The sequence below is a fragment of the Lutra lutra genome, chromosome 7, assembly GCF_902655055.1.
Source record: "Lutra lutra chromosome 7, mLutLut1.2, whole genome shotgun sequence".
Taxonomy (NCBI): domain Eukaryota; kingdom Metazoa; phylum Chordata; class Mammalia; order Carnivora; family Mustelidae; genus Lutra; species Lutra lutra.
In genome coordinates this window covers 53,072,305-53,095,307 of record NC_062284.1, presented here as the reverse complement: position 1 = coordinate 53,095,307, position 23,003 = coordinate 53,072,305, and the positions used below count along the sequence as shown (strand labels likewise).

Below are 23,003 nucleotides of genomic sequence, written 5' to 3'. Positions count from 1 at the left end.
CTCCCCAGTAAAAACTTGGTAACAGCCACCCTCGAAGCAGATATATTAGAGCTCCGTGACCTAAATGGCTTCTACATTTACTCCACTTCAAAAACCCACTCCCAAGACTCCACACTAGACCATGTTAACACTGGAATTGCCCTCCTCTGAAACCGTTAATTCCAACACCCAACTGTTGGGCCATAATCTTTAAACCTTCTCCTTCCTTAACTACCACCTTACCCCACCAAGTCCTCCAGTCTCTACATATCTCCATTTTTACCTCAGTTCATCATTTTCCTTTGCTGTATCTTTCTATTATATTATTCTACAATGTGCTGTATTTTTTTATATTTTGCTGTATCTTTATTATTGCATTTATCATACAGCATTATAATTTATATCAACATTTGTTTGTTTTCTCTATTAGATCATAACTTTCTGCAGAACATTCTTGGATTATTATTCTTAACCCGGCATCCTTAACACCCAGAACAGGGCCTGGCCCTCAATAAGTGTTCAGTAAATGTTTGGCGAAGGAATGGGTAAAATGTTTTTGTCATTTTCACCACCAGACTACAAGCTCTCCAAAGGCAGAGACTACCTACTCTACATATTTCCTATAATTCCTATTGGGAATATGATGCCTCACATATATCAGAACTTCATGGAGCAGGTGTTAAATTGTAAAAGGATGAAATGTATTAGATACTGTGTAAGACATACAAAAATATGATCCTTATCCTCCTACACTGTTGGTGGGAATGCAATCTGGTGCAGTCACTCTGGAAAACAGCATGGAGGTTCCTCAAAAAGTTGAAAATAGAGCTACCCTACCACCCAGCAATCGCACTACTGGGTATTTACCCTAAAGATACAAATGTAGGGATCCGAAGGGGCACGTGCACCCAAATGTTTATAGCAGCAACGTCCACAATAGCCAAACTATGGAAAGAACCTAGATGTCCATCAACAGATGAATGGAAAAAGAAGATGTGGTATCTACATAAAATAGAATACTATACAGTCATCAAAAAAATCTTGCCATTTGCAATGACATGGATGGAACTAGAGGGCATTAAGATGAGCAAAATGAGTCAATCAGAGAAAGACAATTATATGATCTCCCTGATATGAGGAATTTGAGAGGCAGAGTGGGCATTTCGGGGGGTAGGGAAGGAAAAAATAAAGCAAGATGGGATTGGGAGGGAGACAAACCATAAGAGACGCTTAATTTCACAAAACAAACTGAGGGTTGCTGGGGGAAGGGGGTTATGGAGAGGGCGGCTGGGTTATGGACAGTGGGGAGGGTATGTGTTATAGTGAGTGCTGTGAAGTGTGTAAGCCTGATGATTCACAGACTTGTACCCCTGGGGCTAATAATACATTATATGTTAATAAAAATAATTAATTAAAAAATACATTCCCAGCTCTTTTTTTGGAATTATTATTTCAACAATCATTTAAGATAACCAGATTGTTATGAGGCAAATGTAAAAAATGTTCATTATGGCAGAGACAAAACAATATAATGGAAAGCACTGGCTATAACTCAGGAGGCCTGTGCTTCAGTCTTGGCTTTGCTACTCTGATCTACAAATAACCATCTCTGTGAGCCTTAGTTTCCTCAATTTTTAAAATGGAGTTTTATCAGAATTCAATTCTTCTTCGCCCCCCCAAAATTCAATTCTTCATCATCTAAGGTTCCCTAACATGCTATGCCTCTTAAAATTTGTATTATAAAAGTGATATACCCTCAATATAAAAATTATACATGCCCTTCTGAATTGTTTAGGTAAAGGGAAGTTCCCACTCTCCACTCTATTTTCATAACTCCCTAAAGGTAACCACTCTCAACAGTTCCTGGTATCTTTAAGGCATTGTTCATGTATAGCAAGTATAGACTAAGATTCTTGTTTTTATTTACCAACTGCACAGTCCCATCAATTCTAAAGGAACCTTGACAAAATGAAAGAACAATTATAAATACTTCAATAACAGGGGCGCCTAGGTGGCTCAGTTAAGCTTCTGCCTTCAGCTCAGGTCCCCATCCCAGAGTCCTGGGATCCAGCCCCTGCAACATCAGGCTCCTTGCTCAGCAGGGAGTCTGCTTCTCTCCCTCTGCCTGCTGCTCCGCCTACTTGTGTGCTCTTTTTCTAATAAATAAATAAAATCATTTTTTTAAATAAATAAAATCTTTCAAAAAATACTTTGACAAGAGAAAGATAATTATCTACTCAAAAGGCCAATAGTAGAAAAAATTAAAACAGAAATAAGTATTTAAAACTTCCTGTTTCACACCACCCACCCCCACCCCCCACTGTGCAACGTAATGTGAGTAAAAAGCATATGACAAGAAAAGAAATTTAAGGTGGGAAGCTTAAATGTGGAAGAAATGTGGGAGGCATGGGAATTGTGGAGAAAGGAGAGATAATCATATCAATGTCACAACCACAGAAGAATGTATAAAAGGCCCCCAAATCACAGAATTTAAATATTAAAATGGCAAACACAATTTTGAAATACACTGTGGGTCTAAGGACAGACTCAATTACAGAAAATGCAGTGTTGTTTTCCTACAAAAATGCCATCCCAGAGACAAATGTAGATCACTATGTCCTTGATTTTCTTGACAACAGCATCCTGTAAAGATCTATATCTAAGTCTAACAAGGGTATCCACATATTATAAAACCCAAAGATGAAATAATAGTATTTTTGACCAGTCCTTCTGATAGTGACAAAAATATATCCTAAGATTATAGTTGTCATAAGAATTTTTTTTTTTTTTTAGAAGATAGAGCAAAAAATAGGTCATTAGTAAAATACAGAACTAGTTTCCTGTGAATATAGTGAAAATTGCAATCTAATGGCTGGACTATGGATTTCTCTTTCATTTGGTACCAGAGTAAACATTACGGAACATTAGAAAGAAAGCCAAGTTTTAACTTTTACATCCACCCAGACAACATAGATTTCACCTACACGCGTCCCAGTTTTACCCCTATCATGTAAAATGACACCACTCTATACTGTAAAGAATGCTTGTAAATAAGATAAGGACAGAAGCCTGGATCAGGATCCTGTTCCACAAGAATAACACATTACTGAAGTCCACTTTTTAAACAGAATAAAAGTACAATTCTATAACATATAAGTCACAAGTGTAACATTTAGCTATAAATTGTCTAATGACAATTACGGCAATAAAAAAAAATTTAACACTGCTATATCTTTACCTGGCATATATATTACAACCAAAATATAGTATGATGGATATAAACTAAAACTACAATTTAGAATTTGGAGGAAGAGAAAATGATAATCATTTTTATTCCATAATGTAATTTTATACCACAGTACATTGCTAAGAAGTTGTAAATAGTTAAGTCCATATCTCCATAAAATAATTAGTCATGGATAAGTGAATTCGAGGACTACAAACTTTACCAAATCTACCTTGTTTCCAAACACTCAAAAACACAAACCGAAATAAGGAACTAAAATCATTCTGGTTTCCTGCACCCTTTAGGTTAAGAGGAACAATATTTCCTGACACCGGAAAATGTCAAGTCAGTAGCTGAAGCTATGGTTTTCAAATTCACGTAGAGTACCATTTTAAGAGTCTTTAAGATTCTTAAGAGAAACTCTCATTACTTGACATATCTATGTCAGAATTTAACACAAAACTAAACATATAAAGCAGTACAGCAATTCTCAAACTTCTCTACCCCACAGTCTGAAAAATGTTATGACCTTTTCTTATCTCATCTCTCTCTTGCATCACCTCTTCCCACTAAACCCAGTAAAAACTTCCAAACCTGCTAACACAAATTAGTTTAGGCAGCTAAATTTCTGCAGTGGTGAAGTAAGTCAGAAGTGGCTTGTGTACTACTACTTCCTGACTACAGACTCAATACACCCCATTTAAAGTGCAAAGTGAAAGAATTATGTAGAAATCAGGCCTTAAAAGCCTCTTTAAAAAATTATATGGGGGGGGGGGGCGCCTGGGTGGCTCAGTGGGTTAAAGCCTCTGCCTTCAACTCGGGTCATGATCCCAGGGTCCTGGGATCAAACCCCGCATCGAGCCCCGCATTGGGCTCTCTGCTCTGCGGAGAGCCTGCTTTCTCCTCTCTCTGCCTGTCTCTCTGCCTACTTGTGATCTCTGTCTGTCAAATAAATAGATGGAATCTTTAAAAAAAAAAATTATATGGGAATCAGGCCCTAAAAGCCTCTTTAGAATTTCTCCATTTGACAGGACAGCACAATAGATCCACCAGCCTTACCCTGAGCTTAGCTTCTTGAACCACTGTCTGTAAAAAATGCATTTTTAAAAAGAATTTTGTGATACAATAACTGAAGTCTTTGTAGGAAAGCCAATAACTAAGCTACAATCAATAACTACTGCTAGTAACTAGCCTTAAAAGCAGACTATGATAGAGCCCCAAAGCTAGCTCTCCACTAAATTTTCACAATTTAGGATTCTTTGTGCAGAAAACTATTAAATTCTTTGATATTCATCCTTAACCCAAACCACCCATCTCAATTTCAGGGAGGCAAAAATGAAGAAGTCAAAATATAAATCTACTTTCCTTCCAACATGCCAAAGTATTACTGCAGACAGTTATTGTGCTCACCATTATTCCAAAGGGTTCCTAGGCACCTCAAATAAAGGTTCCTCCTTCCTGATGATTACTGTATAATGGAAAAGTGATTTCCCAGGAGGCAATCAACCAGATATATAAGCCAGTAATCAACGTATCCTGTCATCTGTGTCTCCACTTACCCTCAGTAACATCCTGGGGGTTAGAAGTCCGGTCACTAGCTGGATCCAGTGCAACAGTTGCTAGTGAAGTGGTGGCTCCAGACATCTCACTCATAGGCTCACTACGGCTTGTTTCAGGCACACTTTCCCTTGAGCTAAATCTTACTCGGGAACTGGATCGGGAGCTGAGGTCCGGGCTGGTATCTGACAAACCTGGAATGTCATCGATCTTCGTTGGTGTCACCATGAACCGAACTGAAGCCATCTTGGTGGTGGTTTCTGGAGGATGCATTATTCTCTTTTCCCTTATAAGAACAAAGAAAAAAGGAAAACCCTGCAAAATCCTTCCTCCTACACTAGCTACTTTTTTGATCGCAAAGATGGAAAAGACAACTTAAATTAAAAAAAAAAACCCTCAATAACCTTGATTTACGCCACAAAAAAAGTCCCAAATAAGAATCCTTCTAACTCAGAATTCAGACAATCCTAGAAAGTGCACTAGCAGTAAATATTTAAGAAAAAAAAAAAAAAAAGACGAAACGATGCCAGTCCCGTGGAACTTCGTTCCTTCTGAAAGAAGAGTTATCTAGATGTCTCTCCTGGTCCAGGACTGCGGGCTCAGTGCCATGGTCTCAGAGAAGGTGAAGGCTTTCTCCCCTCGACCCCCAGGTTTCCGCCGAGGTAGTTAAGTCTTTTATCTGGTAAATGTCCCACGGTTCTAGATGAGCAAAGAGCGCGCAGGCCCACCCTTATCAGGCGAATATAGCACAGATCAGATTGCGAAACGGTGTACACCCGGCCACCTGTTGTGTATCAGGTGAATACCCCACAGGTCTGGCTGGGAAGTGTGTGTAGAGCCACCCGATGTTTTGGAGGCCAATAATCCGCTTGGGTCTGGTGGGAGGGATGCGCATGCATAACGGGAAAATACCCCACACTACCGGATAGAGGAGAATGAAAAGGGCGAGCAGAGGGTGCAGGGGCAGAGCGGATTCCCGTCTCCAAGAGGTCTGCGGGGGTGGCCCACCAGCTCTTCTGACGGAACGGTCTCTAGGATCTGGGAGGAGGCGGCTAGCGAGCGGATAAAGACCCCTCGGACTGCAGTTCAGGGTCGTAGCAGGTCGTTGCTAGTCCATCGAGCCCACGGTTGGCTCCCCGGGTTTCTCCTGCGTGTGACAGGACGGGCCACCCCTTTGCCGGAGGACGCTTTCTCCCCCACCAGGGCCGCGGCGCAGGTCAGCCCCTCGCCGTTCTTCCTTCGAGTGCTAGCAAGAGAGGAGATGGCCTCGCAGGCTGGCCGGGGCTGAGCAGGAAGGGGCGGCGGGGATGAGGGGAGGAGGAGGTCGCAGGTGCGGGATCCCGGCGCCAGCTGATGCGGGTGCGCGCGCAGCTGTTGTTTACGAGCCGGTAACTGTTTCGCAGCCGCGGCGCGCGCAGGAGGGCTCCGGCTGCCGGGGAGGGCGCTCCCTCCCCGGGCCGACGCCAGAGCAGCCGTTACGTGACCTCGCCGCCCCCAGCCCCGGGCCCGGCGGGCTGTGTCAGCCCCGCCGCAGCCCCTCCCTTCCCTCCCAGCTTGTTCCTCATTCGAGGTTAACGGTCCGAAGAAAAGCCCAGGGGAGCGGTCGGAGGGCGGTACAGTCCTGGGAGCGCCGAGGAGCCCCGCCCAAGCTCTGCAGTCTGCAAGGGGACGTAAAGTGCTGCGCGCATGCGCCGCCGGGGCGCGGCGGGACGAGAGGAGCAAAATGTGCGAGCCCCGGAGGAAGATGGGTATTGTAGTTGAGTGTTGGGGTCTGAGCTGCGTGCACTGGAGAAAACCATTTTCTTTCTGGGTCACGCTGTGTTGCACAAACTCACTCTGGAGGCATTCGGGGAGCACACATGCCCCTTGCTCTCCGAGTTCCCAAAACCATCTCAAAAGCGTCTCCGAAAATACCGTTCATAATTTCTTTAAAAATCACAAACCTCCCATACCATATGCGTAGGTATGACACCAACTGAAATTTTTTTTTTTAGATTATTTATTTATTTATTTGACAGACAGAGATCACAAGCAGGCAGAGAGAGAGAGAGAGAGGAGGAAGCAGGCTCCCTGCGGAGCAGAGAGCCCGATGTGGGGCTCGATCCCAGGACCCTGGGATCATGACCTGAGCCGAAGGCAGAGGCTTTAACCCACTGAGCCACCCAGGTGCCCCTGAAAAAAATTTTTTTTTAAGATTCTATTTATCCACTTGACAGATCAAAAGTAGGCAGAGAAGCAGGCAGAGAGAGAGAGAGAGAGACTCAGGCTCCCCGCTGAACAGAGTGCCCGACGCGGGGCTCGATCCCAGGACCCGGAGATCATGACCTAGCTGAAGGCAGAGGCTCAACCCACCGAGCCACCCAGGGGCCCCCCCAACTGAAATTTTTAAGGTGTATTCTCAATTATATGCATTTTGTGCTAAATTTCTTTTCCCTGTCCTTAAAAATGTCTTTTGCTATGTATGCATATATCAGCTCATCATGTTGTACACCTTAAATATATACAATTTGGTCAATTATATCTCAATGAGGCTGGAGAAAAATGGTTTTTTCACCTTCTAGTTAGACTGAAGATTCATTTAAAGAAAATGTCCTTTATTTTAGACCTGGAGAAAACAGAAAACTTTTTTTTACTCCACTGCCACCAGAATATTTTTCTTAGCATGTTTATTTCAAGTGTTCAATAAATTTGACTCATCAATGTTTTGTTTGAAAGTTATTTCCTATAGGTTTGATCGAGACATTTAAATTTAACAATCTGTGCCCTAGCTTTGCCTGGGTCCTTACACCTCACAAGTGGAAATGTTTAAACGTCATCCTTAGCAATAGGTCAGAACTGTATTGAAAACCTGAGTCAGGAAATTCTCTTTTATCAAATGACACATAAAATCCAAAATGTGGTTAAAAAGATCCAGTAATAAAAACTTTTTAGGGCACCTGGGTGGCTCAGTGGGTTAAAGCCTCTGCCTTCGGCTCAGGTCATGATCCCAGGGTGCTGGGATCCAGCCCAGCATCGGGCTCTCTGCTCAGCAGGAAGCCTGCTTCCCCCTCTCTGCCTACTTGTGATCTGTCTCTGTCAAATAAATAAATAAAACCTTGAAAAAAAAAAAGAAAAAGAAAGATCCAGGTAACAAAATGAGAAATTTCCAATTAAAATGGGAAACCTCTTGGGGGACCTGGAAGGCTCATTTGGTTAAGCACCTGTCTTCGGCTCAGGTCATGATCCCAGGATCCTGGGACAGAGCTGTTTCAGGCACTCTGCTGAGGAGAGAGCCTGCTTCTCTCTCTCCTCCCAACTTGTGCTCTCTCTCACTATCTCTCTGTCTCAAATAAAATCTTTTAAAAAAATAAGCTAAAATGTAAAGCCCCTTGAAGTTTCTTTCTCTTTAAAGCCTCTGATTAACAACTCCAGTTTAGAGCTTTTGAGGCAGCAGAAATTCACTTCCAGAGGTACTAATGTTTTTCTCAGGCAGGATTGTCGGTCATTCCAATCTCAGACTTCCCCTTTTTTTAATGAGATGTGTCTGTAATTTATTTTTCAGATTCCTCCGTGGGATTAAGAAGTCTTTTCCACATTGCATTGTAATGCTCCCTGTTCTTGGTCTTCTTTTCCATGTACTCATTCTTCAAGCATTTTCTCATCTCCCAACTGAGGTCACTGTAACGACCAAAAATTTTCAGAATGCCGGGGCACGTGGGTGGCTCAGTCAGTTAAACGTTTGCCTTTAGCTCAGGTCATGATCCCAGGGTCCTAGGATGAACCCTTTGCTCAGCAAGGAAGCCTTCTTCTCCCTTTCCTTCTGCCTGCCCCTCCCTCTGCTTGTGATCTCTCTCAAATAAATAAAATCTTTAAAAAAAATTGTTCAGAATGCTGTGGTATTCGTGACATTCCTTAAGCAAGTTTATCAAGGCATTAGATTCTTCAGTGTGCAAGGGTGAAGATAAATCAGGATGCATGTTTAGGAGGTGATGGAGCACAGCAGAGCAACCTGACTCATGGGCACAGTACCCAGGCCAGTTCCAGGTGGCAAAGGCTCCTGTGCTTTCCACAGCTGACTCTGCTGGGCTTGGCCAGGCCCCGTTGCTCTCACAGACTTTTTCATATTTATAAAGAAATGGTGGATTTCTGCAAAATCTAATTTGTTTCATACCACAGTGTATTTTCATTTACTACCTAATACCAATATATACTATACCTCTTAAAACTCTTTTCCCATTTCTGAGCATAGCTCAGAAGATATTAATATCCAGAGAATCTTTTAAAGGAAAAGTCCACCTTTTCTCCTCTATTTCAATTAGGACTATTTCCAGATCAAAGTCTTTTCATTTCAGTTTACACAGCAGGTAGCATGAAAAAATAATCCTTTTTTGAGGGGGTGAGTGCAGGTGGTGGGTTACTTGTAAAGACAAAGTTACAGTCAACATTACAAAACATTACTAACAGAGTTCATTTACTGATTTTAGTATTTAAGAAGTTTCCATAGCAGATCCTTTTTCTAGTTATTGCAGAATTAACGTTTCTTCCATCGTTATCCCCTTACTAAGGTAACATTTTAAAATCCCTGTTAAGTGAACAGGCTAAGAAATTAAAAATTGCTAGACAGGAAACAGGTTTTCTCATTTTACCATTGCTGTAAGTTAAGTGATTCAAAAATCATCTGTCTTCTATTACCACCCAAGTCGAGAGATTTTTTTTTTTTTTTCCCAGCAGTGAGCAACTATCCTCACTTTTTCTGCTGAGATACTCAGACATCAGAGTCCAACAGAAACGTATCTATCCCCTTCCAGGACCTGTGCTGATAAATCAAATTTATGCTGATTTAAGTTACATCTGTTTCTAAAGTCTAGACTCTTGACACAGTAGAAAAAGATTGTATAATTAGAACACAATCTCCATACAGCAATTTTTTAATCAATGGCACTAGGCAGACATTCAAATCCAATGTCAAAAGTCACAAATGGGAAGACTGGAAACTAATGAGTTTATTAACTTAGCAAAGAAAGGACAAAGTTAGCATTTCTTGAAAGCTCATATACAGTATTTTGCTTCATCATTCCTCTACTATGAATTGTCCTAAGAAATCTCCGAGGGTCTTTTTGTTTTTTAATTAACCCCAACAGTAGCTTAAAAAAAAAAGCAGCAAAATCCCTGCTTGAATCTCTCATACCTCATCTTCTAAATTAAGATCCATGTGGAGTTCCACAAAGCAGCTGGCTGCCAAGGAGAATATAAAGTTAAGTGTATGTGAGAAAACAATTTCTTGGAGAGAACTAAATACCTGGGAATATTTTCAGAAGGGGCGTAAATGATGTATCAAGCCATTTGTATTCACAACGGTTCTATCTGCCACACAGTGTAGATAGATATTGATAGAGACCCACCACTGAACCCTATCAAATTTAAAGCTGGAAGAAGGCTTAGAAATTATGAGAAAAATGAGACTAAACTGGTTAACTTTACTTTCTCAGTTATGCAGAGGGGAAAATCCTGGTCTCCTAACTTCCAATTCACTGCACTCCCTCTACAATATAGCTGCTCTTATTTTTCAAGCAACTCCTCCATTTTCAGTGAGAACATCATTTCAAGGGGCAAGAAATTACTTAAATGAGAACAAGGGTATTTTTCACTTAACTCCGATAGTTGTGGAGGAGTCTCAACCATTCTTTCAGTTCCCCAACACCTTATCGCGCACAGCACTACTGATCAGCAATGACTTAAGTTCTTCCAAGTGGTCTTGTAACCCTGGGGAGCTCTTCATTCTCATCTCCCTCTTTTGTTTTTAAACCCCTCCTTTTTCCCCCACAACATACAAAATAAGAGCTTTTTAAAAACATTTTAATAACCTAGCAGTGATTCAAAATAGGGAAAGAAAATTCAAACTTGTTCCCGTAAGAGGGAGGCTACCATGACTGCTCTGCACAAGCACGATCAAGGGAAACGATGAAACCGGATTCCAAAGAGCAAGGGTGGTAAGAAGGCTTCAAGGCTCACAGTTTGAAGAGCTTGGTTTCGGAAAGTCTCTGAGGGGTAGCAGAAGAGACATGAAGTTTAAAGGACCCTCAGAGGACAGGGCGCGGTTGCTGGGTCATAAGAACCTTGAAGCGTTTCTTGACGGTGATTCGGTGTCGAGAGTATTTGTCATCCGGGGAGAACCGAGCAGGATGCGCCGAGCAGGTCTGTTGTCCCATAGGGTCAAGCTTCTGCTCAAGGAAGAATGAGAGACATAATTTCAGTACAGGAGTGGTGGGAAAACTCCCATCACTGGCGTCGTAAGAGACAGAAGCTGGGATGGGGAAAGGCTGCGCGAAAAAATGTAAGCAGGAAGACAGGAGACGCGACTGTTAGATCAACAAGTCATACACTCCCTCCACCACTCGTGGCTTCTGGGCTAATTCTCCCCACTCACCTACGCAATTAGGTAGCGGGTTTCAACCGCTCCTCCCACCTTCGCTTCCCGCCATAACCACTTACTACTCATTTTTTTCCTTCTCACCTTCAGTGTATAGACCCGGTCTCCCTGCTCGTTGAGGTAATACTGGAGAAACATGACAACGCCGAAACGAGATATTCCAATTTCGTCCGCAGCTCTAACTGATGGTCTCACGTGTTGGCCAATTTCCTTCCGGTAGAGCCGGAAGTCTATCTCAAGGCCTGCCGGGAAATGTAGTCCATTTAGGCCTCTCTCCAGTAGGCCAAGAGGGGGCGAACTAGCGCAGGATTTGGCCCAGTTGCAACCCAGTTGCAACCTTGCAAGGCGTTGGCTTCCAGTTGCAACTTTGCAGGCGTTGGGAGACACGTGGAGTGTGCCCACTGTGTGCAAAACACTGCTAGGAGTTAGAGGGGGGTAGGAATGGAAATGAGTTGAACATTGATGAATAGAATCCTATCTTTATTTCGAGATGCACACCCATTTCACAGGCAGTGTGTTTCTAGTGCCTGGAGAAACAAAGGCTCCAGGATTCAGAGCCCCTTTACCTTAGGGCATAAAGAAGAAAATTTTCTTCCCTCCCCACTTTTACATCCGGTTTCCCCGTCCTATTTCAAAGTATTGGCGGTAAAGAGTGCATGATGGGTATTCAATATCAGGTACAGCGAAGAGAGCGTGAAGTTATTTTATGAAACTGGTGAAGTATATTTTAGTGGTCGAACCAAGATTTAAACTCAGGTCTCTTTATCACAAATCCAGCGCTCTTTCTTATAGTGGTGAGTAGCTAATAATAGCATAATATGATGCACCTCCTAGGGTTATTTCGAATTTTTTAAAGAACGTAGAAGTTCTCTTTATAGAACTCTAGGTTTTAAAAAATGACAATTGGAACCCAGATATTACAAAGACGATCGTTGCAGTATTATTTACGATGGCAAAAACATTGGAACATACGTTAATTTTATAACCAAGAAAAGCCTGAAAGCGTTTTTCTTTTTTTAAAGTATATAGTCTGTATTTACTTGTAGCTGCATAAAATATCTCTGCACGGATTCACAAGCAACATACTATTGGTTTCCTCTGGGATAAGGAAATTGGTTCCAAAAAGAAAGAGAGAGAGAGAGAGAAATCAGTTCCAGAAGAAAGGAGTGGGAAGAACCCTGGGTGTATATTCCATTTTGCGTAGTTTGACTTTTGAACCATGTTAATGTATTTGCCATTTAAAAACTAAAATTATTTAACAAAAATTTTAAACAACAAAGTAATTTAACAAAAGGAAGGCCTTTTTGGTTTTGGTATTTGGGGCCGAATGGCAGTTTTTGATAGAGCGATGCTTTTCAGCCAAGGGTAAGCTGAACTTTCCGTGGACTGCAGAGCTGATGGAAGTGGACTATTTGGGATGGCAGGGCAGCTTTTTTTTTTTTTTTAAAAAGATTTTATTTATTTGAGAGAAAGTGAGTGAGAGAGCACAAGCAGGGGGAGCACCAGGAACAGGGAGAGAGAGAGAGAAAGAGAGAAACAGGGCCCCCTGCTGAGCTGGATCCCCGGAGATGGTAACCCCAGCTGAAGGCAGCCGCTTAACGGATTGAGCCACCCAGGTGCCCCAGCAAGACAACTTTCTAAGGAAATGATATGCATACAGCCAAACATAACCCTGATTTTCTGAGACAATCCTACTTTCAAATATTCTGTTTCTTTGATCCTTAAGTGCACAGATTATGTACTTTGAATTTGGTTTGGAAAACAGAGCCAATATTGAATTAAGCCAAGGGGTCTGTCACAACCTTCTATTAATAGGAAGTCAGTTACAGAACTGAGTGGGATTGAAGGGCATAAAACTGTATATATATTGGTGAAGAAATGCATAAGTAATCGAGATATAAAACTATAATGTTGGAATCAGAAAAAATTTACAAACTGCCCTTAAAAAGACACACAACGGGGCGCCTGGGTGGCTCAGTGGGTTAAGCCGATGCCTTCGGCTCAGGTCATGATCTCAGGGTCCTGGGATCGAGTCCCACATTGGGCTCTCTGCTCAGCAAGAAGCCTGTTCTCTCTCTCTCTCTCTGCCTGCCTCTCCGTCTACTTGTGATCTCTCTCTGTCAAATAAATAAATAAAATCTTAAAAAAAAAAAAAAGACACACAACAGTTGTGTTGCCATACTCTGGTTTGGAGGGAATTCCTGGTTACTGCTTATTCACCAGAGCCCTCTGGCATCTCTCTCTACCTCTACCCCTGCTCTCCTCCCCTCCCCCACTGCAGAATGTTTTGAGTCCTAGATTCTAGTTCTGTTTTGATCTGATCTTTATCTTCCCTTCCTTGGATCCCTGTGTATCTGCTGGGGCCAGGTCGCTCTCTGGGCCCTGGACCAGACTGTGTCATTCTGGAAGCTTCCCGACAGCCACGGTTAGTGTCCAAATCTGAGAGGATGGCTTCAGATGGAGGTAAGTCTGCAAGTGGTGGGGAAAGTCCTGACTACCTGCTCACATCCTTAGGGACTCAGATTTGACACTTTCCCTGGGGACCAGCTTTTGGGGCTGACCTAGACAGATGTAAGAGCACTAGACCCCAGCAAAGTCATGAGACTTGGGGAGGCTGGGGAAGGAGATTGTGCCATTAACACCAGGGCTAGGGGATGAAGAGGGCTTCCTGGGAAGCAGATGAAAGCCCTTCAGAGGAAAGTACTGGGTATAGAAAAGGGACGGCAGTTAGCAACTTGTTTCTCTGGAAGAAGGATTCCCCTCAACATGTGTTTGTGGGGCATGGGCAGGGGTGTGTGTGTGTGGTATAAGCAGCACAGAAAGGGTTCAAGGGGAAGGTCCACATTCCAGTGTCTCGTGTAGGCAGTTGGAGCCTGCTCTAGAATTATGTCCTGAGAGAGCTGAGCTGCAGTCACTCTCAATCTTATCGAGTTGGGTGGGTGGAGATCTTTGCTGGAAAACTACTCCACTGGTTTTCTGTTGCCTAGTCTGTAGAGAAATGTCCTCCTAAAAGCTACCCTGGAAGGTACTGGAAGTACCTCTGCTCAGAGCCTCATGGCTCCTTTTTGCCCCAGAGATGGCTTCTTTTCCAGTTCCGAGAACAGTTTTCCTTGATTTCCCAGGACCCGGGGTGTTGGGTAACTCCAACTGGGATGAGAGCTGGGGCTTCCCTTAAATGTTCTCAGTTTTTCTACCTTTTGTGGAACTCAGGCCTTCAGACCCATTTCACTTCGCAGAATCCTCCTGGCCCTCTGCTTTGTGGTTGAGGTGATGAGTTTGGTCATAGTCCATGTCTCCTTCATGGTCAGGAAGTGGAAGCTGAGTGTTGTTAGTTTGTCGGGGGAATATTCTTTATTAGAGGGGGAGGAGACTTGTGTGAAATTAGGCAAATGATCTATTATTATAATTGGAAATCCTGAGACACATGTCCTGATTAAGTACACATTTTATGTATTTATCCATGGATTTTTGGCCTAGAGTCCACATAGCTCCTTCTCAGCATGTACTGTGTTTCAGACTTCATTGTGCCTTGTTCATAGTACACCCTTAATTTCTGTTATTAGTGCTTCTAAGCAGAAGGACCACAGACAGTCTACACCATCAAATCCACCAAATTTTAACATGTCCAGCAGCTACTTAGAGCTCTGGAAACCTCCCTTCTTGGCCAAACCTCCCCTCACCCGTTTCCTGGTCCTATCTCTTAGTCATTCCTGGCTGTTACATAACAAAATTTCTGGAAATCAAATATCTAATCTACACACGCTCTCCAGGGGACAGCACTTGTGTGAGCCGTGCATGGCTGGGACCACAGAGCAGCTGGTGGCAGGATTCAGGTGGTTTGAACATGTTTGGAGTGGGTGGGAATAAGGGAGTTACTTATAAGAGGGTGCTGGCTGCCGTGTATTAGGAAGTATGAGGTCATGGGTCCAACGGTCCTTGCAGCTTCTCTAGGGCAATAATTCTCACCTAGGAGTATGGGACATCAAAATCACTTGGGGAGACACTTGCAAACTCTGCAGTTTCCCCCACCCTATTCCTCCCTCACCTGTTGAGAATCAGTGCTCTGATTGTTCAGGGACTAAATGGAACTCCAATGACCTAATCTCTGACCTCCTTTTCTTCTAGTCCATTCTCTCTTTTTCTTCGTCTCAACAGCATCTCCACTGTCGGGACCGGACATGACCATGAAAGCTGGTGTGGCCCTGTCTCCTTTCACTGCACTTCCCTTTCCCCAGTCTGCTCCTGGCCCACCAGACCAGCCACCCTGGGAGTCGCCTCTGCAGCCTCCCATGCCTTCAGCATTCTCTCCAGGCAACCCTCTGGTGCTCTCCACTCTCCCCAGCCCATTGCTGGTGACAGGGGATGGGGGTCCTGGCCCCACTGGGGCTGGAGTCATTGTCAAAGTCAAGACAGAAGGGGGGCCAGCTGAGCCCTCTCAAACTCAGAACTTCATCCTTACTCAGCCAGCCCTCAACTGGATTGCCTCAGGCACTCCCTGTGGGGCCCCTGAGGGTCCTCCCCCTCGATTCATGACAGCTTCTAACATGAAGACCCTTCTGCCCACTAAGGCCGTTGGGATGAGCCAGGAGGGCCTCCCAGGCCTTCCTGCTCAGGCTCTACCACCAGCTGCCCAAATGGCCTCCATTGTGCCCCCGGAAAAAGCTTGGCCAGGGCTACATGGGGCAACCGGAGAAGGAGGTCCATTGGCTGCCCAATCTAAGCCCGCCCTGGGCGACCTCTCTTACACCTCCAAAGGTGTTTATGAGAACTTCCGACGCTGGCAGCGCTACAAAGCCTTGGCTCGGAGGCACTTGTCTCAAAGTCCTGATGCAGAAGCCCTTTCCTGCTTTCTTATGTAAGTGGGGAGATCTGAGGTTAGTTATCCTAGCACTTTTAAACAAGGAGGACTTTGGGCTGGACAGGAAGTTAGGCTATTTAGCAATACTTGAGGGCAGGTCATCAGGGTGCTATTGAGGCTATGAGAACAAAAAAGCATAACGATGATGATGATGATGATGACGATGATGATGATGATGATGATGATAGGCCTCTTTACCTACTTCCCAGATTATAACGAGCTTTCAGGTGTCTTCTCTCAAGTGATGCCCACAACTCTCTGAGTTCAGGCAAGTATATTCCGGTAATCTTCACATATAGATGAGAACACTGAAGCCCAGAGGTTTCCTGTGATTAAGCAGAAGGCTGTAAGTGGAGCTTAGGTCTCTGACACCAAGTACAGAGGCCTTCCATTCTATTTTATTACTATTTTATTACCATCTGACATCGCGTTGAGCCATCCAAACAGCTGAGCCCTGACCAAGTGCAGGATTGGAGGATGGTGGGGGGTGGGGCAAAGGAAGTGCCACCCTCCCCCACCATTATTTTATTTTATTCTGAGTTCACGTTGAAATAGGAAGGTGGTAGAACTTCCTTAGTGACCAATGGCCTAGGTTCCACTGCTTGCTAGATTGGTGATTCTGGGCCCCACATTTACTACCTTGCCCTCAGTCTTCTCATCTAGAAAGGGGATGATTATAGTGACTTCAGAGGGCTGCTGAGATGAAATGAGTTAAGGAAAAGAATTCACAAAAGGCCAGGATGTCTATGTGAGTGGATGCTTAGCCAAGGACCCCAGGGGTCAGGGGCTGTCTGTTATGTCTAAAGCCGAGTCTGGGGAATTTTCTCTTCTTCCCGCCCAGACCCACTGCTTCCCTCGACTGCCTGCACTCTTGACATTCTGCGTAAAGAAAATGTCCACATTTTGCTAGACTTAAAAAACAGGTACATTGTGTTCCCAGTCTCTGAGCTCCTAAAGGAATCTCCCTTTCCACCCTGACTCTGGAGTGAATAAATCAAAAGGCTCCCCCAGAGTCCTTGGTGTTGATCACCTTACCAGCTCCCTGCTTTCTCCAGATGGCTCTGGTTCTCTTGGAGCCTAGCAGGCTGAATTTCTAACTCCTAGTCTCTTCCTGTTCTCCATGCTCAGGGGCTCCAGGCAGGGTCTCCTCCAAAATGCAGTCCAGTCTCTCTGCAACAGTAACCCAGGAGGCTGGTAAAATACGAAGTCCAAAGATCCTCGGGCACAGGAATCCTTAATTATAACAAGCTTCAGCAGGTGATTTCTAGACACAGTGCTTGAGGACTCTGGCAAGTCAGAGGACAAAAATGAATCATAAAGAACTTAAAGAGTATTGATAGTTTTCTGTGGAGGGTAGCCCCGAGGCAAAAAACAAAACAAAACTTAAAAACCAACAAATAAAAACACCACACAACCTTTAAGAGATTCATTTGGGTTAGGTAGTGCCTTTTTTGAAAAGCAAGAGCCTTTGGACAGGGAGAAGCCTACTTTATAATGAATCCATTAATTTAATAACGTGAGTGCTTTCTTCCTCATGTTTAGTTGAGGATTGCACCGTGAGAATTAAGGGTGGTTGATTTCAAAAGGTGGGGAACAAAGGCAATCATCTGATTTTGTGTGAGATTTGAAAATTTCAGCAGGAAGAGAGTCCAGTATGGTAGATGGGTGGAGGTTGGGGGTCTGGAAGTCTAACCAGAGGTGGGATGTGACAAGGATTGGGGGACAAGTTAGCTCTGCTGAGGGACAAGGGGTGTGTGTTGAGGTGTTTGTTGGGAAAGGGGCATGGGGGGCACATTGTAAAACATGACTGACACAATGGGGATTTTAGCCCAGTGCTTCGCTCCCTGGCCCGGCTGAAGCCCACTATGACTCTGGAGGAGGGACTGCCAAGGGCTGTGCAGGAGTGGGAGCACACCAGCAACTTTGACCGGATGATCTTTTATGAGATGGCAGAAAAGTGAGTCTGACTAACCCTCATTCTCCTGAGGGGTGCTGTGTAGGGATGGGATGGATGGGGGCATGTAAGAGGCTTGGATCTGGGTGTGAGGGTGCTTACTAAAAGGGATGCTAGGAGGAGTGGTGTAGACTAGAATGGGGTCTCCTGGATTCTCACTGCTTCTACCACCTTGACCCTAGGGTTTTTCTGTCCTGTGACCTTGAAAGCACTCCTTCCTCCAGATCCTGAATTATATAGGTCCTTGATATTGAAGCTCTTAGAATGAGATTGGAGCACAATTGGTGTAAAAATTCCTTGTTAAAGGGACCTTGCAAAGAGGAGGTAAGCCCTACTAGGCAGGTTCTTTTCTAGCTCACTGACCTGGTAGTAGGTGGCTACTGATGCCAACCTTGAGACCACTCCTCTTCTGGCAAGAGTGGCACAGAAATCATTTACCCCATTATCCCAGGGAGGGCTTGGTGCTTGCAGAGCTTGGTCAGGGGAAGGTCCTGGATGCCCAGAGTGGTCTCCTGGCTTTTATCCCTCATTTCTCCACGATTGTCTCCTTGGTTAAAGGAGTAACTCTGGGGAAAATGAACCCTCTCCACCAAAACTTAGTTTCCATTTCCTCCCTTCTGAACCCATACCTCCCAGAATTACTCTTCCTGGCCACCAGTCCCAGCCTCAGGACATGGGTCTCAGTACTGCCTCCTGGTGGGAACTGCCTTGAACTGCAACCCCAGGCCCTGCTTTAGGATTTCCCTCATCCTTGATGGTTGTAGGTAGGGGCACATGAGCCCTCGCAGGGCCCCATGGAGGGATGCAGCTAGGCTTTGGCATAGGCCTGACTGGCTTCAAGGCTGTATTAATTGCTGATATACATCCTCCATGATGCTGGGTGAGATCAGGGATGAGACAGAAGTGAAAGTGATGGTTCTCTCCTGGAGAAGCTTAACATTCGATTCTCAACAAGTTTCCTAAGCCATGACTGCACATAAGGGATTCTGTGGTGACCTTGTGAGGTTCCCCCAGAATTGTTATTGGGCTGTTTGTGAGCAGCTTCCCCCTGGTGTCTGGACTTCTTGGCATTGTCCAGGTCTTCCTCACCCTCTGCAGGTTCATGGAATTTGAGGCTGAGGAGGAGATGCAGATTCAGAACACACAGCTGACGAATGGGTCCCAGGGCCTACTTCCTGCAGCGCCTCTGAAACTTGACCCTCCAGGGCTCCCGGCCACTGAGGTTAGCCAGCAGCCAGGTAAGACTTCCTCATTGCAATAGGAACCTGCGGCTCAAGGCTCAAAGGGAGGTGTGCACAGAGCAGTCATGGACTAGGGAAAGCATTGCCCTTACTCTGTCACTATCCCTCCAGGCGGGGTGGCAATGATGTTCTAAACAGGACATACATACATAGGAGGCTGGCTTTTCAGGTTCCCTATGTCCCAAACTGTGATCTTGGTGAAGTAAACTACTCCCTAACAGACTGTACATGAGGCACAAAATACCTCATTTGCCCAAGAAATGGGGGCTGGATCAGAAGACTTCTTGGAATTTCAGGGGTTTCCACATGTCTCATGCAGTGATTCTCTTAGACCCTCCAGCTCCACAATCTTCTCCCATGGCTGGTCCCATTTCAGGCCTCATCCAGCCTGTAATCCTTCCAGCATACCCAGATTGCTGCCCTGACAAACCCAAGGCTGGGAGGCAGAAGCCACAGTCCCTGTGCCACCCCAATTCCTCCTTTCCATCTCTTCCCTTAGTGTACATTCCCAAAAAGGCGGCCTCCAAGGCACGGGCCCCCCGCCGGCGGCAGCGCAAAACACAGAGGCCTCCGGTTCCTGAGGCCCCCAAGGAGGTCCCACCAGAAGCTGTGAAGGAGTATGCTGACATCATGGAAGGGCTGGTGGGGAGTCAGTTGCCCATCGGGGAGGCAGATGGAAAACAGGAAGAGGAAGAAGAGCAGCAGCAGCAGGAGGAAGCAATGTATCCGGATCCAGGCCTCCTAAGCTACATCGATGAGCTTTGTTCTCAGGAGGTCTTTGTCTCCAAGGTGGGCTGGACCTGGGTGTCTGGTTTCTAGTAGATCCTGGGATGGAAACTCCAGGGGACAAAAGACCTAGGGTTTGGCCCAAGGCAGTTAGGAACTATGCTGTCTTCCTACTGGAAATGTGTGTGCATGCATGCATGGGGGAGGGTTGAGGGAGGGGGACACATGTCTCCTTCTCTAGAGCCTCTTTGTTCACAGGTTACTTCCTGTCGAGGACTCAGATCACTGTTTCTTCTGTTACCCAGGTGGAGGCCGTCATTCATCCTCAGTTTCTGGCAGATCTGCTGTCCCCAGAACAGCAGAGGGATCCATTGGCCTTAATTAAGGAGCTGGAGCAAGAGGAAGGACTCAGTCTTGCCCAGGTAAACCTGGGAAGTAGGAAATATCAGAGTAAGAAGCTTGAGTGATTTTATCTAACCCTTTGCTGTCTTGGCTGGTATGACTTCTGGAGAAAGCTTCAGGACTGGGATTTAGGTGCAGAACAAGTAGGCAAGAGACTGTGGATACACAGGAAAAGGGGAGTGAGCATAAGGGGTCAAAGCATGGGATTAAGACCCAAGAGTGTGGAAGAGAAGAGCTACGATAATCTGTTTTTGATGCCGTGACTTATGCCACTTGCTTGTGTTCCCTGCCCTGTCCCAGTGCCATCTTCTGACCACCCCCTCCGCCACAGCTTCTCACAGCCAGGTAGAGAACAGTGTTTGTCCATTCTCCTTCTAGCTGGTCCAGAAGAGACTCCTGGCCTTGGAGGAAGAGGATGTAGAGGCTCCTCCTAGCTGTAGCGGAGCTCAATCAGACTCCAGTCCTTCTGTTTCTGATGAGGATGAAGATGGGGGTGGGCGGCTTCGGCCCTCCCCTGGGCCTCGGGTGGCTGGGGGCACCGTTTGCCTTGGAAAGGCTGCTTCTCCAGGAAAACGGGTGAGAGAAGTACATGGTGGGCAGGAGCGGTCCCTAGATGGCCCGAGGGGGATGCGCAGAGATGGGAACACTGTGCCCTCCCCCAGCAGCTGGGACCTACAGCTAGAACCTACAGCTCCACAGGGAACTCAAGAGTCCTCAAATACAGAGAAAAGAGGGGCCGGGAAGGTTGCTAATCAAATATGCCCACATCAGGATGACCACCTGGGAGGTGCTAGGTCTCCCGGGCACCCCCTTGTGGCTGACAGAACTTCTGAAACTCTGCCTCTCCGTTGGCAGGAAGGCCTGCAGCCTGAGACATTTCCTAGTTTGGATGTGGGACTCAAAGAGCTGGCTCCTCTGCAAGGACAGGGGCTAGAAAAACGGGACAGCCAGCAGCTAGGGGGTCTTGGAGTGCTTCCCCAGGGGACAGAGCCACTAGCATTAACCCAGAAAGGTTCTTCGGTCGCCATGTGGGGAGATGACAAAAGTCCTCCTGTGGTTCAGAGTTATGACCAGAACCTTTCCCTTAGAGCAGCTGGTGACAGGGAAGGGGACGAAGCCTCTCTCAGTCCAGGACTTTGGCTGAGCAGTGAGCTGGATGCCGTGGGCTTAGAGTTGCCCTTACAAATTGAGGAAGTCATAGAGAACTTCCACGATGGGGAATGTGTCACTGAGCATCAGGGAGGCTGCCAGGCACTGGGCTCCAGAAGCAACATTTCTCTGGGTCCTGGAAAAGCCACAGCACCTGGGGATGGGAGGGGCAGTGCCATCCCCTGTGGAGGCACAGATGGCACAGCTGCCCTGCAGAAGACAAGCTACTGCAGCCTGCCGGGACCTTTGAGGGCCGACAGCCCATCCCTGAGGCATCAAGAAAATCGAGAACAGAGCCCTGAGGCTACAGGGGATCCCAGAGATCTGTGGGCTGAAGGGTGCTCCCCTTTGCTTGAAAGTAGTATCTGCGCCCCCACACCGGGGGTTCCCAAAGAAACCCTTCAGCCTGCATGTCAAGGCAATATCCTTGTACTGGGGACCCAGGGTATCTCCTCCTTCCCTGAGGCCAGCCTGGAAGTGGGGAACAGGGGCCATTCCATCTCTCCTCTGTTGGAAACCACACAACATGCCAACATACTAGATATTAGAGATGCCTGTGGCCTCCAGCTAGAGGTCAGTGAGGATACCCACCCACCAAATTTTAATTCTTATGACCCCCAAGGAGAAGACAGGGAGGATACTGATTTATCCAAGCCTGAAGACCTTGCTCCCTTGCCAGGGAATCAAGAGTCTTATGCTCATGGGAACCCCAAATCAACATCTCCTCACCAGGGCCTTGGAAGCACTTCCTCTAGATGGGGAGCCAGGGATGCCTTAACTCTGAAAGAAAGCTCTCCTATCAGTGAAACATGCAGCTCAACAGATGGGGCCAAAGGGAAGGAGGAGGAGGAAGGGGAGGATGAGGAACTCTCCAGCTTTGCCTACCTCTTGGCCTCTAAACTTAACCTGTCACCACCAAGGGGGCCTCCCTTCAGTCTTCACCCTGCCTCAGGCCTGCCCTCGACGGGAGGGCAGGGGGCCCAGAGAGCATCCCAGTCCCTCTCTGCTGAGGCAAGAGGCCTTGGCCAGTCTCCACATCCTGTTGCCAAGTCTGGGAAGAGAACTCTCAGTGGAGGTCCTTCTCCTGCCGAAAAGAGGCCCTACCAGGGAGCTGACCTTGGCATCTCTGGGGAGAAACCCCTGGCTCTTGGAGTGGTTCGAGCCTCACAGCCTCGTAAAAGGCGGCGTGACACTTTTGTCACTGGCCGAAGGAAGAAACGTCGCCGTAGTCAGTAGGGGACAGTGGGACCCTCCTACCTCACCTGCTGATCCCTAAAGGTGGGGGCCCCCAGAGTAGATTTCACTCCAGCTGCACATCAGCAGAGACTGGTTCTCAACCCCATGGTATTTTGTTGTTTGCAAAAGTAGCGAGTGTGGGAAGGGAGGTCACACTGGCTAGTTGGAGGTGGAGTACCCTTGGAAGTTGTATGGGGAAAAGAAAAATAAAGATTTTCTGGTTGTTGGAAAATGTTTGCCATGTGCAATTTAGTATTCCTGTCTTT

General features: G+C 45.9%; 3 protein-coding genes and 1 long non-coding RNA gene across 6 annotated transcripts in view; 2 read left to right on the top strand and 2 right to left on the bottom strand.

Annotated features, from left to right (window-relative positions):
• Nucleotides 1-6,249, bottom strand: part of SLC12A6 (solute carrier family 12 member 6) — a 91,637-nt gene extending 85,388 nt beyond the window's left edge. For 2 of the 3 annotated variants that reach the window (XM_047735339.1, XM_047735340.1), the window contains exon 1: nt 4,765-6,243. In XM_047735339.1, the coding sequence (XP_047591295.1) occupies nt 4,765-5,035 (271 nt within the window). In that variant the 5' untranslated portion in view covers nt 5,036-6,243. Of the gene's footprint in view, nt 1-4,764 lie in introns of all 3 variants that reach the window. The other variant, XR_007128466.1, reaches the window with a different exon arrangement.
• Nucleotides 6,250-6,367: 118 nt separating this feature from the next.
• LOC125103662 (uncharacterized) lies at nt 6,368-8,989 on the top strand. The gene is made up of 3 exons (XR_007128467.1): nt 6,368-6,487; nt 8,304-8,455; nt 8,629-8,989. It is a non-coding gene; the product is annotated as an uncharacterized LOC125103662 (long non-coding RNA).
• A 1,587-nt stretch (nt 8,990-10,576) lies between these two features.
• NOP10 (NOP10 ribonucleoprotein) lies at nt 10,577-11,408 on the bottom strand. The gene is made up of 2 exons (XM_047735344.1): nt 11,256-11,408; nt 10,577-10,962 (listed from the first exon to the last, which is right to left on the bottom strand). Exons 1-2 carry the CDS (start codon nt 11,307-11,309, stop codon nt 10,822-10,824), a joined length of 195 nt encoding a protein of 64 aa, XP_047591300.1. The 5' UTR covers nt 11,310-11,408; the 3' UTR covers nt 10,577-10,821.
• A 482-nt stretch (nt 11,409-11,890) lies between these two features.
• Nucleotides 11,891-23,002, top strand: NUTM1 (NUT midline carcinoma family member 1). Its single transcript, XM_047735342.1, has 8 exons — nt 11,891-11,965; nt 13,539-13,634; nt 15,327-16,026; nt 17,858-17,986; nt 19,082-19,221; nt 19,724-20,013; nt 20,256-20,372; nt 20,731-23,002. The coding sequence occupies exons 2-8, from the start codon at nt 13,619-13,621 to the stop codon at nt 22,735-22,737; spliced, it is 3,399 nt and encodes a 1,132-aa protein (XP_047591298.1). The 5' UTR covers nt 11,891-11,965; nt 13,539-13,618; the 3' UTR covers nt 22,738-23,002.
• Nucleotide 23,003: the final 1 nt, after the last annotated feature.

What these genes read in the sequence shown, in the direction of transcription:
- NOP10 (XM_047735344.1), bottom strand. Translation starts at nt 11,309, where the DNA reads ATGTTTCTCCAGTATTACCTCAACGAGCAGGGAGACCGGGTCTATACA. An exon ending in ACCGGGTCTATACACTGAAG is followed by an intron (nt 10,963 to 11,255) that starts GTGAGAAGGAAA and finishes TTCCTTGAGCAG; the next exon opens with AAGCTTGACCCTATGGGACA.
- NUTM1 (XM_047735342.1), top strand. An exon ending in GCCCTTTCCTGCTTTCTTAT is followed by an intron (nt 16,027 to 17,857) that starts GTAAGTGGGGAG and finishes TGGGGATTTTAG; the next exon opens with CCCAGTGCTTCGCTCCCTGG. An exon ending in AAGGACTCAGTCTTGCCCAG is followed by an intron (nt 20,373 to 20,730) that starts GTAAACCTGGGA and finishes TTCTCCTTCTAG; the next exon opens with CTGGTCCAGAAGAGACTCCT.